The sequence below is a fragment of the Dipodomys ordii genome, unplaced genomic scaffold, assembly GCF_000151885.1.
Source record: "Dipodomys ordii isolate 6190 unplaced genomic scaffold, Dord_2.0 Scaffold25, whole genome shotgun sequence".
Taxonomy (NCBI): domain Eukaryota; kingdom Metazoa; phylum Chordata; class Mammalia; order Rodentia; family Heteromyidae; genus Dipodomys; species Dipodomys ordii.
Window position 1 is genome coordinate 216,012 of NW_012267241.1, and position 15,401 is coordinate 231,412.

Here is a 15,401-nt window from a genome sequence, read left to right on the forward strand (position 1 = left end):
TGGGGAGGCTGCTAGTAGGGAGTCTGCCTAGATCTGTTGTGCTCCAGACTGGGCAGCAAGAGTACAAGTCTGGCCAAGACTCTGGTTAGGGGGGTCAACCATAGCCATGCAGGCATACAGTAACAGCTGGGCCCAAAGAGAGGCTGGAGAAGGATGTGTAGGGAGGTGACAGAGCTGCAGCAGAGGGCCCACGGGGTCGGGGGGCCTAACTGAGCCTCTGGCATTTACCCTGGTTCCTAGTGAACAGTTAGAGCCCAGCAAATGCTGGAGGTTTCATGTGGCCAGACTGAGTCATCATAGGGAAGGGCGTACCTGGGCCTCCAGTGGTTAAAAGGTCTCAGGTAAGAGAGGAGCATGAGAGAGCCAGTTAGACCAAGGGAAGCAACTTATAAAACTTTGGAAATAGTCACCATACCACACATAGACTGGAGGAGGCCTGGAGCTGGTTGTGCTGCTGTTGGTTTAGGGGCAGAGAGGAAGCAAGATGGGCAAGCAATAGATGCTCAATTTGTGATGATGGCCAAGATCAGTCAGATGACTGTAGTGGGCACTACAGATGTAGAAGGAGGAGCCCGAGTCCCGTGGCCTCATCTGAGAGTGCTTCAGATCAGGATATGGAAATTCTGGGTCTGGCAGGAGAACACTGCTTTGTAGGGATTCAGGTTGCTCAAGCAACTCAGACATAGGTGGCAACTGAAGTCACTTTGCTATGAGACACAGATGCAGTTCAGGCCTGTGCCACCTCCACCCTGTTCCTGGGGTCCACAATCTTCTCATACCTTACTGTCCACTGTTCCCTCTTCTCACACACAATCCCACCCCAAATCCAAACCATGTGTTAGATAAAGCCTCCACCCCACATTTTTGTGTGTAACAGACATGGCTGATAGCTTTAGGCCCTAGAAAGTTCACACTTAGCAGTATCAATGGCTTAGGATGGAATATTAGATCCCTCATCTTCAAATTCAGCCCCTGCATATCTTGGAATTTTCCTAACCTTTACTTTGCCGCCTCTAGCTGTGTCTCTTGTTCATTTCTGTACTTCATTTTCTGGGCTGCTACAGGATTTCACCTTCTACTTCCAAATGGCTTAGCAGGATGTTTTTCTTAATATAGCATAATTGCTATTTCAAGAAGAACTCTGGTGTCTAATATTAAAATGCTGACTGCCAGCTAGGCACTGGTGGCTCATGCCTGGAATCCTAGCTATTCAGGAGGCTGAGATCTGAAGAGCATGGTCTGAAACCAGCTTGGGCAGAAAAGTCTGTGAGACTCTTTACCTTCAGTTAAACAACAAAAAGCCAGACATGGAACTGTGCCTCAAGTAGCAGAGCTTCAACCTTGAGTGAAAAAGCTAAGCAAGAGTGCCAGGTCCTGATTTCAAGCCCCAGTACAGGCACAAAAGTTTTTTAAAATGTTGATTTTTATGGCCTTTCTGGTGGGCTTGGCACCCACTTGACCCACTCCTAGGCAGCAAAGATGGCGACATTTTCTTAGATTCTCCTATTAGTGAACCTTCACTCAGACCTCCTCCTAGTAAGATACAGCTCCCACTCCCAGCACTAGGTCCCAGAGGAAGCCCCCACCTTCTGGGATCCCCGCTCTTGTCCTATTAGACAGGGCCACCCCAACAGAGGGCCGTCTATGCAGGATATGGCAAACGGATGGGATCTCATGTATTTTCTGGAACACAATTTCCTGCTGAGAACTCACAACCTGAGAGTGTCAGAGAGTGCCTGGCATTTTAGCCCAATGGCTCTGCCTGATTGGTTGCTAAAATGTCCGGGGCAGCCTCTAGAGGCTGGCCTTCCATGAGGACCCTGTTTCATTGCATGGTGGGCATGGGCAGGGCTGTGCACGACATTAACCTTCAACTTGGGGACGAGGAGCCACGACAAGGCCTGGCTTTCTACAAGACGAGAAGAGCCTGCATTTGCAAAGTTTCCTCTACCCTTTGTTATTTTCTCCCCGGACCCAATTTTGTGAGACCTATAAGCATTTGTATGTGACTTACCAGCAATGAGCATTCCACAATGAGACCAAGGTGGGTGTGGCTAGGGGCCTGTTTGGGATGATCCCAGCTTGCAGGGAGTAGGAAGAGGCTGTCTTTGCAACCTTTTCTCTCTCAGGAAGAGGGTGGGGCATTTCCTATCTTTCAGAGAAGTTGATCTCCATCTCCCAAACACTGTGGAAGCTTGCTGCATCCCCAGTACCATCCTGAAAACCCCCAAATGGCCCCTAAGTTGGCCTGGAGTGCTTGCTTCCTCCATCTCTGGCTCTGCTGGCTCTACTGATCTTTCTCCCTGGTCTCCCTGCTTCCACAAACCTCCCAATCCTCCACTGGAGTAATTGTGAGGTACCAGGACTGGCTATTTAATGAACACATGGTAACTGGAATGTGGCATGGGTGAAGGTTTCCCTTTGCTGAAGGTTGCTGTCAGAGCATTCCTTCCAGAACTCTCTTCACAGGTGTCCCTGAACTGCTTTCGAAGTCACATCTCATCTTTGGCTAAAATGAGGGCAGGTGCCATCTTCTTGTCCTACTCACTCACTGGTAATGACTGCTTCCCAGCCTTACTGTATCCTCAAAAGATGGAGCCCAGGAATCCCCAAACCTTCTCATATATTTGCCCCTGGCAGTGGGGTTGCAGAGCAGGGGCATTGTGCATTAAAAAAATAATTACAAAAGTTAAGTTTTCCTTTTGGAAAATTTAAAAACAATATAGGCAATAACAAATAAGCAGCACTTTATCACAGTCCTATCATCTAGATATATTTTTTGTATTAATCCCTCAGATTATCATTTTCAAACAAAGATGAGGCTGGGAAGGTGGCTCAGTGGTAGAGTGCTTGCCTTGCATGCATGAGGCCCTGGGTTCAATTCCTCAGCACCACATAAGCAGAAAAAGCCAGAAGTGGTGCTATGGCTCAAGTGGTAGAGCACTAGCCCTGAGTGAGGGACAGTGCCCAGGCCCAGAGTTCAGGCTCCATGACTGGCCAAAACAAAAACAAAATACCAAAACAAAATCAAATAAAGATGGCATCCCATTTGTGTTGATTATTTCGTTCATGATTGCATTTAGCCTTTTTTTAAAAAAAAAAAATTTAAGTCCTTATCATAAGCTTGTTTTCCTTTTGTCAAGTATTCTTTAATAGGATTTTTTTTAATGGCTGCCAAATATTCCAGCATAGAGCCTCCCTGGGTGATTATTCCTTAGTGTATTTATTTCTTATAGAAACTCTTGTCTGTATTCTTTAAAAAATCAGTTATTTTGTCTTATAGATTGAAAGAAAATGCCATTTATTAATTTCTTTGTTTCTCATTCACAAAATCCTGATGCATACGATGGACATCCATGTGTTTTCTAAGTCATTGTAACTCTGAATATAAAAACTTGGGGTGTGTTATTATTTTTCCTTGGAAGTGAAATATCTTCATCAACCAGACCCACAATGTGTGCTGACTTAGTTACTTTCCCTTTTAAATTCTGGATCTAGAAAGTTTATTTTCACAGGAAGGAGGGTGACTGGATCTTCTTGGAGGAGACATCTTATTTTTCCCAAACTTTTTTTCTGACATCAATGGAGGAGTACAGACAGTGTGCCCAGCATTGCCCTGGCTCCTTCTTCTCCCTGCAAAAGATCTCTCTGAGCTCAGACATAAGCTGACAGCCTGGGAGCCTCATTTCCTCTCCTGCAAACCCAGAAGGTTCTACCGCTCTCTCCTTACTTCTTTGCACCCAGACTGCACCTTTGGAGTCTCTTCCCCCCTCCCCCAGACAGCATCGGTGAACATTTGCATGGGCTCAGCTTTGCTGTAGGAGGGCTTGGAGCTCTCTCCCATAGTGTTTCACCTCAAGGAAACTTCTCCCTAAAGGGCAGATTTTTTTTTCAAAAGAAAGTCCATTCTCAGAATACCAGCTTCTGGACTCTGAAGATCCTGAAAAGACTTCTGATACTGAGCCTGAGTCCTTGGTGAAAAGGCTCCTTACATCCTCTTTAAAAAAAACAACAAACAACCCAAAACAACACTTTGATGGTTAGTAAATAGGCTGTGTTAGTTAGTGTCATGCTGCTGTAACAAATACCTGACATCAACAGGGCAGGGAATGTGGATTAGTGGTAGAATGCTAACCTTGAGCAAAAGAAGCTCAGGGTCAGTGCCCACGTTCTGAGTTCAAGCACCAGGATGGAGAAAAAAGCCAACAGTTTATTTTGTTTCACAGTTAGAGAGGATTCAGTCCATGGTATTGGCACTCTTGCTTTTGGCACTGTGGTGAGGCAGCACATCGTGGTGAGAGGTTGTGGTGGGAGAGCTACTTCACCTCATGGCAACCAGAAGGTATAGAGAGAAACAGGAAGCAGTGAGGTGCCAATTCCCCTTCAAAGACACTCCTCTGTGACAACTTCTTTCTTTTAGGTTCTGCTTCCTATTTTTTTGCCAGTGCTAAGAACAGAACTTAGGGGCTTACACTTGCTAGGAAAGTACTCTCCCAATACTCTACCTCTTACAACCTGCCCCCACCATCAAGAGCACTAAGGCTAGGAACTAAGGAACACATGGAGGTATTTAAGATCTCAGCTGTACCATGGGTATTTGTCTTCTATGTCCTTCTTTCTCTTTAAGCTGTGTGCCCATTCCAGGAATGCTGGCTGAGAGCACAAGGTGATGCCTGCTCTCCCAAGCCAAAAGCTCAGCAGTGGGACAGTTCTAGAAGACTCAGACTCCAATGACAGGAGTCCTGGCCTGTCCAGGGGACCAGAGCCATTGTCGAAGTGAGACTTACCTTCTACTATTGAAGGATTTCAAGGCAAGATGGTTCCATCCCTCCTGTCTATGCTGCCTGAATTTAGGGTGCTCTGGAGGTGCAACTTGCCTGGGTACTGGATTGCTGAACATTTCAGGTGTACTTTCCTCTACTTACACCATTTCAAGATGCCAGATGTACATTTTCTTCACTGCCCTCCACTTCTCTGGTTGCTGGTTTAGGATGGAGTTTGTTCCTTCTTGTTCACAATGGCAGGACCAGGGGTCACCCAAGATCTGCACCCACTTGGGGTTTCTGTCACAACTCTTCTCACAAAGGAGGAGAGACAAAGAGGCTGAAGATCCAAATGCACCTTCCTTCCTCCTCTACCTTCTCAACCTGGAGCAACCAGCAGGTGTGGGATGATGCCTTTGGAGAGCCACAGGCTACTTCTTGCTCTGGCTACCAATGAGCAGTGTAGTTGGCTATATAGTGGGGTAAATAGTGCCTGAAATTACCTCAGTGACTCAGAGCAAGGATCATATGAAAACTTAGATATGAGAGTGAGAAATAATACCATGCCCTTACCCTCGTCCTCTCTAGCCACGGTAGAGAGGAATTTAAAATGGGATCCCATTACATGTAGCCTGTAGCACTTTCCAGAAGTGAGATGATGGAGGAGGAAGAGGATGCCAGCCCTTTGCTCTGCTCCAGGTCCTGTGAACCATGTGCTGGTCTACACTAACTGTGCACATGTTCATTGCAGGAGTGAGTCTGCTTTTGAGAAAGCCAATGTCGATGTGTTCCGAATCAGAACCAACAACGTGGGCCTCATCTATAAAATCAGGTGAAAACCAGCCCCTGATCAAGGTGGGGGTGGAGAAGGCACAACTGATACTTTCTGGGTATTGATTACTCTCCAGGTCTCATTTGAGGGATGATTAAAGATTCATATCTTATCCTTTCATTCTGAATTACAAACTCCTAAGCTTCTCCATTGAAAACAGATTTCTTAGATTGGGACATTGAGACTTGTTTTTTTTCTTTAACAAAATTGAGACATATGTTCTATGGGTCAGTGATTAGGAGCAAACCTCTGAGTTCAGACTGCCTGGCTTTGAACATCTGCTCTTCTACTTTACTATCTGTAGGACTGCATGGTTTATCTTTCCAAGCTCAGTCTCTGCCTCTGTAATAATGTCCTGCTTGTCTAAAGCTAGGACTTAAAGAGTCAGTTCTTGTAGCAGTAACCAGTAAGAAGCGTATACTCACTGAGTACTGCTTTTGTAAAATATATTTGGACAACTCCTCTGCTTTTGCTTTCTAGGAGAGTTTTGTGACTATGAGGATGGGTGCATCCACTAGTCTTGCAAAGAGCTTTCAATTACCATCGTTCATTCTCTGGTCCGTGCCAAGCACTTCCTCTCAAGTTCATGCTCACTTGTCAGAATGTGAAGATGATAGATTATCTTTGGTCAGCTTGTGCCTAGATTAGAGGTCAATGTGGTCTCAGTTCAGTCCTTGTTTTTCTTTCTTTCACTAAAAAATTTGGGACCAGAGACTGTTTCTGAGACTCTTGTGCACTAGTTATGTGGTAAGAGGGGGATTTACAAGCAGGGAAGGGCTCTTGCAGGGAAGGCTGTCAATTTTTCTCTTTCTTTCCATATATATGTATATATATACATATGTGTATATATATATATACGTATATGTATACATATATACATATGAAAGGTAGCCTCTAGCTGCAAGCATACTGGGTGTCAGCCCATGTCAGGCAGTGCCATATATCTTTGTAAAGACTGGGCCTCATGTATCAGGGATATCAACTCTGGAGTTGGAGTCATGTGCTGTATTGGGCTCTGGTTATCCTGGGATGATGGGTTGGGATGAGGGGTTCCATGTACATAGATCATCCTGTGGTTATATGCTGAAGAAAAAATTAGACAAAGAGTGCCCTTAAGGAAGTAGGAAATGATCTGGAAGGAAGAATTCAAAGAATCTGGATCTATGCTGTTCAATATAGCCAGGTCTGGACACATATGGCTTTTGTGTGGTTACATTGCAGCTGATCCATACTGTAATGTGCTGTATGGAGAAAATAGATACCACACGAAAAGTTAGTATAAGGAAAAAGGAAAAGAATGTGTGATGCATTGTTAATAAATATCATATATTGGAAATGCTATATGGAATGAAATGCAATACAATATTAACAATTCCACCAGTTTCTTTGTATCTGTAAAAATACAGCTAATTGAAAAATCTAAAATTGTATCTGCAGTTCATAGCACATTTTGAGAAGATAGTCATAGGTCTAGATAGTTATGGAGGGACTAAGGATAGTATCTGCTAGTTAGGAGTGACTGGAAGTTATGAAGAGAGGGAATTAACCAATTTAGAGCAGTGGGAGAGGGAAATGGTGCCTAAGGGACAAGCCAGGCCCTTCAAGTCAGATGGTCTAGTCAGCTCTTGCTTTCTGATTAATCTCATATCACCTCTGTCTTTAGTAAGGTCCTGATGAACTGCCTTTTTTGACCTTGATTCAGCTGGGTTTCAGGAGGTGGTGTGTGGGTACAGCTTGGGGCAGAGTAGGAAGAGAGAGAAATGCTGTCACAGACCAAGGTTAGGAAATAGCACTGATCAGGCAGGACTTGTGAGGCAAAGACCAACATGGTCCCACTGAGGGTCCTGAATTTTTTCCTCAAAGAATGTATTTTCCAAGAAGGCAATGTAACAGTTGTGCCTATGCATAGCTACCTTGTAAAGCATCCCATGACATACTTGAGGAAAGTGTAGTAAAGTAAAAGAAGCAACAAAATGATCAAGACTCTCACTGGATCAGCAACTGGGGCATTTCAATACGGAAGGGGAATCACCTTCATTCTGTCAGTAAGAATGTGAATGTTGGCTTGTGCCCCAGGATTGAGCATGACAACACCGGTTTGAATGCCAGCTGGTATCTGGACCGTGTGATCGTGACTGACATGAAGAGGCCTCATCTTCGTTACTACTTCAACTGCAACAACTGGTTGAGCAAAGAGGAAGGTGACCGCCAGTGGTGCCGGGATCTGCTGGCCAGCTTCAACCCCATGGACACGCCCAGAGGTCAGTAACTAAACTAGACTACTTAGCATCCCTTCCTGCCTGATCTGGTCTCATCCAGGCTGCTCTCTTGCTCTGGACAGTCTCTCTCTCCAGGATGTTTTTGTTGGCTAGGGTTACTGCAGCCCTATGGGTTTACCATGAGAAAGTGGTGATTGTAGGTTCAAAGGAGTGGGAAGTACAAAAGGACCTACAGGCATGATGGAGGGATAAACTTGCTCTGGAGAGAATTTCCTCTTCTCAACGATTCTCATTGGTGAATGCCTGCCAAGAGCGGGTTTTTGGGGGGAGTGGGGTCAAGGAAGCTTCCCTGGCTTCCTATTCCCTTCCCTTTCTTATAACACCCAAGGAAGGGCAATAGAAAAAAAAAACCTGATGGGAAAGAATGAGAATTTTCATCTTCCAAAGATCCACCATACTGATTTCTGGTTCCTTTTGAAGAACAAAACAACATATTTCAAAAGGCATCTGTGACCAAAATCTTCAGTCTTCATTAATCTTAATTCTACAAGCATGGGAGGTGTTCTTTGAGAGGTGGGGAGGGGGGGGGAAAGGGGGAAAGGGAGGAGGTGGGGAAGTGGGGAGGAAAGGGATGGTAGGGGGAAAACAATGCTTGATAGGAAATGGACTCATTACCTTGATCATGTAACTGTAACCCCTCTGTACAGTATCTTTACAATAAAATATATATTAAAAAAGAATGGGAGGTGATGACAAACATATAAAACACACATTAGGGGCCTGGTATGGTGGTTCAAGCCTGTAATCCTAGCTACTTGGGGAGCTGAGGTAGAAGAATCATAATTGAGGGCTAGCCTTCACAAAAGCTTGTGATACCTACTGAAAAGCAAATTAAAGCAAAATGGGGACATAGCAAAAATGGTAGAACACATGTACGGGCACTGCCTGGGTCAGCTTTCTGAAACATAGTCATGATGGCGTTTTCTCATATACAGACAAGACCCTGCTGACTCTGTGTCTAGGTCTTGTCTGGGCCCAGCCCCTGGATGAACTGTGGGATATTATGCTTTTGTATTTCCAGGCTGGGTTCCTGAAAAACCTAACAAGAAAAGAAAGCTTTAAGTTTGAAATTACTGTATTGGAAAACAAAAGGTTAACTTACTGCATTTCACCTGGAATTATACCAACTTGGTATTTGGCTGCTACTGGAGATCTTTGATGATAAAAATAGGGAAGATAATTAGTTCTTCATCCATTAATTTTGATTTTGCAGGTGGAATATTTCAAAACATGGGGTAGGTCATAGAAGGAGGAGAGGGGAGAGGGAACATTTTCAGTGAGTATGCCTCCCACCACCAATACTTTCGAAGGGAGAGAAGACTGTTGGGGACCAGTCCCCTATCACTGCCAAGGGTCACTTCCAAAGTTCTTCCTTTTCAAGATTAAGCTATGGGGGAGGGGAGGGAGAAGGAAAGTAAGAGAAAAATGAGGGAAGGGGTAACAAGTTTGACAAGGAATGTACTTATTACCTTACTTATGTAACTGTAACCCCCTCCCTCTGTACATCACATTGACATAATTTTTTTCTTGTTACAATTAAAAAAAAAGATTAAGCTATTCAGGGTTCCTTGATGCTCCGCTTCTTTTAGTACATTTAAAATGATCACTCTGTGTGTGTGTGTGTGTGTGTGTGTGTGTGTTTTCTTTCTTTTTTTGTTTTTATTTTTTTACATATTGACTTTGCAGTCAAAGGGCTCCTGTTCACCTGGATAAAAAAGAGCAAAATGACTGTTCTACCCCAAACCTTGTGTTCTTGTTCAGGACTTCAAGGCCACTGGAGAAGCCTCCTGGATTTTCCTGATTCATTCTTCCATGAATTGGTAGGAGTGGGGTCTTACCTTGGTTGGCTCTCCAGGCATGTCCATAGAGTGATCCAGACAGACATCATGCACCATTAAGCATTACCCATGCATAAAGCCTGCCCAGGGACTTAAGCTTTCCACCTCCATTATTGTCTCCCACTTAGAGTAGGCGTCAGGGATCCTGGCATCTTCTAGAGCCTGTGGAAGGCTGGCAGTTGCTTTTCTAGTATATCTGCATTTATTATCCCTGGGAACACAGGCTTGGCTACTGACTTGCTCCAGAAGTGCCATGAATATTCCCTCCTGCCATCTGCTTCCTGGCATCTCTTCCATTTCTGTGGATGCCTGCTTCCCTTCCTGTAGGGTTTCTTCCATTCTGCTTGGAATGGCTCACCCTCTTGACAAACCAGAGTACAATGGGCCAAAGCAGCAGCAGCAGTGACATCTACACACTGGAGGCAGTCCTTGGCTGGAAGCTAAGCTTGGTCTCTCACACCTCGAGGAGAAATGTGTTCTTTAGTAGCTTTCAGAGTGAGCCACTCTGGCTGCTGGGGTGGGTGGAGTGTATTTCCCAGGTATTTTGAGTTGGATGAAGTTGAGAAATACCATATTGCAGGGGCTACTGCTTGCTCCTTGGGATTTAGCTACTTAACAGGTGTTTATTTGTCTCTCCAACCAATGCAGGCTGCCTCGAGAGTCATGCTGGGGTTTCCTGTTCCTGGTGACTGATCTTTCACATCCACCAGGGTGTGACTTAGGGACTAGTATAAGTAATGGTTAGCAACAGGTTTGTGTGCATATGGAGGAAGTGGGGCTTCTGTATGACAACCATCCACTTATGAAGGAGAAAGAGCTGGCCTGGAAGCAGAGGTGTGGGTTTTAATCTCACTCTTCAGCTGCGAGTCACTTATCCTGTCTGCATCTCTGTTTCTTCATTTTATCAGAGAGTTGGGGTAGATACCTTCTGGTAAACCCCCTACAGTATTGGCTTTCTCTGGCACTCTACTGGCTAAGCATTTCCTGGACTTTCTTGCCTACCCCCAAGCTCCCCTGTTGTGATTTCAATACTCCGAGTTAATGTTGTCACTCCTAGTGTGACAATCCTGGGAAATGTATAAGCATATTGCTGAATTACAAGGAATGAAATACCACCCATCCTTCTCTGGTCTCAAGAAAGCCCAAGGGACTTCCCTGAAGCTGGGGTATGTGCATGGAAGTATCCATGAATGAGCTGTAGAGAGGATGCAACCTCTCTGGGTAGATTTGGGAAGACCTAGTGCTGAGTCTTACATTCTGCATGACCTTCTCATTGCCAATATCATGTCACTTTGAGCAACTGCCCACATCTCAGTGCCAACCCACAAACCCTCCTATCTTGAAAATTATGAGATGATTGGTTGGTGTAGACTAATAATGAGTCCACAACACATCATGTTGGAAAAGCTCTGCCAACTGGGCACAAGACAGGCCTTTGAAGTCTAGAGCTGTGTTCTAATTGGCCTGGAGCTCTTCAGGGCCCAGGCTGTCAACACCTGGGCATAACAGCTTACAAATATGTCAAACTCAGGCCAGGTCAGCAGGAGAGGGAGATAGCCCTTGCATCCTGGGAGCCCAAACCTGCCCACTGCCCCCTACCCCAGGCTCCAAGCTGGAACCTGCACCCTAGGCTTTGTTAGGGACAAGCCTTCTTTTAGAGTGCATTTAATCTTCTTTAGTGAATTAATAATAAGGACAGCTATAGCCAGTTTTGTCATAAGCTTCACAGAGACCAACGGGCTGCTTGTTAGAGAGCAAGGAATGCTAACAAGAAATAGCAGTGCCTTGGTTAGGGAGGTCAGGAGCAGACTTATGGTGAGGGGGAGGTGGACACAACACCTTCGAATTTAAGAATCTCCTTTAGTCTTGAGCAAGTGAATTAGCTTTTGGGGGCCTATGCCTAATGGAACAACCAGTGCTTTGTATTGAAGGTGGCCCAGAGACTAAGGATGGATAAAAATGGGATTTGTTCTTAGCACTCTTTCTCCTGTTAGCCACCTTATCAGGTAACTGGGCTATGATTTCATTACAGCACAAACTGTGCAATGATTGTCACACAGCTCCAGATGTGAACTGGATCTCAGCAAGACCACACTGGGCACAGTGCCCAGGGTGCATTTGAGCAGAGGTCAGAATAGGAGAGCGATTGTGACTAATATATTAAGGATGTATGCAAGTTGCACTAAACTGCAGGATTATAAGACCTCCCAGAGACTGCACAATGTCAACACAAATGTCAAATGAAAGTGGCACGGATGACTTGAGGAAACACACCACACACACACACACACACACACACACACACACACACACACACACTTCCATGGAGAGACTTCTGCCAAAGAGACAAGTATTCAGATTTTATTGGATGATGCCACTAATTTCAAAACATAGCTCTCAGAGCCAGAAAGCATAGAAAGCATGTGAATTTTGATTCTGCCACTCAATGTAAGTGAGGCCTGGGGCAGGTGTCAGGCAAGTCTCCTGTTTTGTTTCTCTCATTGTGGAGTGGCTGGATTAGGTGGCTCCTGAAGGTCTCTTGGAGATTAGTAGACTCAGTAGGTCTGGGGACAGTACTCATCCACAGGGGCTGAGGAGATTGGCTTTGGCGGCTTTTCTGATGAGAGCACTTCTCCCTCACCTTACCCCTTTCCTGCATTCTACCTTCTGCATAGGTTCCCATGGGTCCCATTCTCTTTGGTAAAAACATAGCTCTGCCATGTTACCACTTAGGCCAGCATGAGCAGATACCTGAGATGCTGTGTCTCTGTTTTCTTGTCTGTGCAATGGGTATGGCATGAATTACCCTTCATATGGTTAATAGGGAGATTAACATTAAGGTCTCGGTGCATCAACCACATGGAGTAAGTGCTGGGCAATTAACACAGTATCAGGCCACTGTACTAGGGTTAGGCTTCTGAGGTTTTCTTTTCTCTTCTTCCTTCATCCAAGCTGTTATGATTCTGAGATGCACAGACTCCAGATTCTGGCCTCTCAGAATTGGAAAGGACTTTGGAGCTCCTCTATGCTGGAATCCACGCGAGGATCCAGGGCGGCTCCAGATAATTGGAATAGGTCTGCGAGATGCACAGCAGCTCAAGCTTGCAAGAAAAGCCTCTCTATCTAATAGGTCTCCTCTCCCTGACATTTACCCTCTACTCAGCTTTCAACAAGATCTAGGGCTCTATTGGCTGTAGGTGCTGCTTGAGGGTTCTAATTCCTTGGAGCCCTAAGGAGGTGGCCCCAAGCACATGGCTGCAGAGGTAGCTAGAGCTGGACCCGCCCTGCCTGCAGCATTCTCCTCCTCTGAACTCACAGCAGCTTCCCGCCCACCCCATCTGCTCCCACCTCACACTGCAGAAAATCATCTCCGGAAAGAGTGGGAAGGGAGAACCGGAACAGCTCAGAATGAGGCCTCAGCGAGACATACCGGAGGATTTTAGAACTGAAAGGGACTTTCTCTACTCCTCATCCATTTTATAGAGAAAGTAAAAGCCTGCTCTTCCTCACACAGCGCGACTCTGGCCCAGAGTTGGGCTCCTAATACCAGCTCATGCTCCTCTATCTTTGCCACTCTTGAGTTTATTTTCTCAGCGATTCAATGAATGAATAAATGAATGGATGATTTTGGATCTTCTATGCACCAGAGCTTGTGCTTGGCATAAAAATGTATATAGTCCCCTCTTTCTAGGGGCTTGGAGTCTAGAGGGGAGAGGACTTAGTTTGAGACTTGACTGCCTTAAGACTCAAGACTACTTTGAAGATATTCCTGTTAACATGTTGGTGAATTTTCTTCTCTTTTTCTCTCCTTCTTCTCTCTCACTGGTGCCTGCATTATTAACTGCTCCATACTGATTAAAGTAGTATTTGGGGGGGTGTATGTCAATCCTGGGGCAACAAGCTCAGGGCTTGGATGCTTTCCCTTAGCTTTTTGGCTCAAGCACTCTACCATTTGAGCCATTGCTTCGCGTTTAGCATTTTGATGCTTAATTGGTTAATTTTGTGGTTAAAAGAGCCTCGTGGACTTTCTTGCCTGGATTGGCTTCCTCAGATTTCTGTCTCCAGAGTAACTAGGATTATAAGCATGAGTCATGGTCACCCAGCTTAATAGTATCGTTTTATACTCTATTTTATAAATGTGTGGTCCTTAAGATTGCAGTATGGAACTTATCTTCTAGTCATTATAGTGTTTTATAAAAAGATAATTTATGTTTTGATGGGGTTTCAATTCAGAGCCTTGTTCTTGCTGGACAGGTTCTCTATCACTGAGCCACAATCCTCCCACGTGCTTCCTACAGATACATACTACCACACCCAGCTCAATTGATTGAGACAGAGGTTTTATGAACTTTTTGATTCTTCTGATTCTTACCTCTCAAGGAGCTAGGATTACAGGCATGCACCATTTTGCCCAGCCCTAGCCATTACTTTAAATGGTAGCATAGCAGTCCATGAGTGAAAGAATACTATAATACTATAATTCTTCCAAACAACCCCCCATGTTGGATAATCTTAGGTTATTCCTAATTTTTGTTATTGTTAATAATGCTATAATAGACACCCTTAAAGATAGGATCTGGACATAATTGTGTTCCTGCTAGAAACTTCAGTAGATCTGTCTTATTCACAGATTCAATATACACAGTTTTGACTATGCAGGGTAGAAAATAAATGTTAGACACTAAAAGAAATTTCAGAAACAAAAATGTGAAATTTTGTGCCCATTATGAAGTGCAGTTGATTCAGAGAAGCACACAGTACCATGTTATTGTTAGTTGTGTTTGACTCATTGTGTAATCTGATGAGGGTTTCTCTGCCTGTAATTTAAGAAAAAGAGATCTGCCTCCCAAGAAAGCTAAGGGCACTCAAAAAGCAAAATAAAAGTTATGGTGCTTGATTTAAGTGATGATGTGAAAACTTGAGATGTATTGAGCAATCCTTAGTGAAGTTGGGCGTCACTGTGGGAAAATTAGTCAAACATCCACAGGAAAGCCTTAAACTGTATGCATCCTGACCAATCACAGTTTTTCCTCAGTGGTCTCTTAGGAGCCACAGACCTGTAGATAGCAAGATCTAAGATCTACTGTAACTGTTACGCACGGGGATTGCATCGCTGGTTCAAGAATTTTGCCCAGTATAGACTATGACAGGATTTACTTGTCCTCCAGAAAGGCTGGGAGACCCCCTAGTTCCTCTAGTGCTCCAAGGAAAGATCACCTCTTCACCCTGCAGTAGAATCTGGGGGAAAATGCAGCCAAAATGCAAGTGGTGCTCAGGTAGATAGGAAGGTCCTACAGCATCAGGTGTGGGACCAAGAAAGACAAATGATGAAACGGTGTGGGGAAACCATGCTGCTGGGCTTGGCAATGCGTAGATGAGAGGCTGAGCAAGATGAGCTCAGCTGGACTAGTTGGACTAGCTCACATCTGGACTGGACTAGTTAACACCCACTCCACATGGTGTTTCAAAACTGGAGAAAGGGCATCAGGCTTACAGTGAACAGTTTCCTAGAAAATGTGCTGGCTCTACATTTATGTGTCGGTAATGAAAGCGGCAGAGTTTTGTTCCTTGATGTTTTGCTCATGAACAACTATGAATAAGTGATATTTTAATGTCACTGTCAACTAGGTTCAGTGGAGGTCAAATTCTGGGCACATGTTAAGTGCCAAAAGGGCACTCTGGGCTTGAA

The 15,401-nt window shown here is 44.7% G+C and overlaps 1 protein-coding gene across 2 annotated transcripts in view; it reads left to right on the top strand.

The window, feature by feature from the left end:
• The window catches only part of Loxhd1 (lipoxygenase homology domains 1), a 135,855-nt gene that overhangs the window by 12,164 nt on the left and 108,290 nt on the right, over positions 1 to 15,401 (top strand). For both annotated transcript variants that reach the window (XM_013014849.1, XM_013014848.1), the window contains exons 3-4: positions 5,515 to 5,595; positions 7,672 to 7,856. In XM_013014849.1, the coding sequence (XP_012870303.1) occupies positions 5,515 to 5,595; positions 7,672 to 7,856 (266 nt within the window). The remainder of the gene's footprint in view (positions 1 to 5,514; positions 5,596 to 7,671; positions 7,857 to 15,401) is intronic.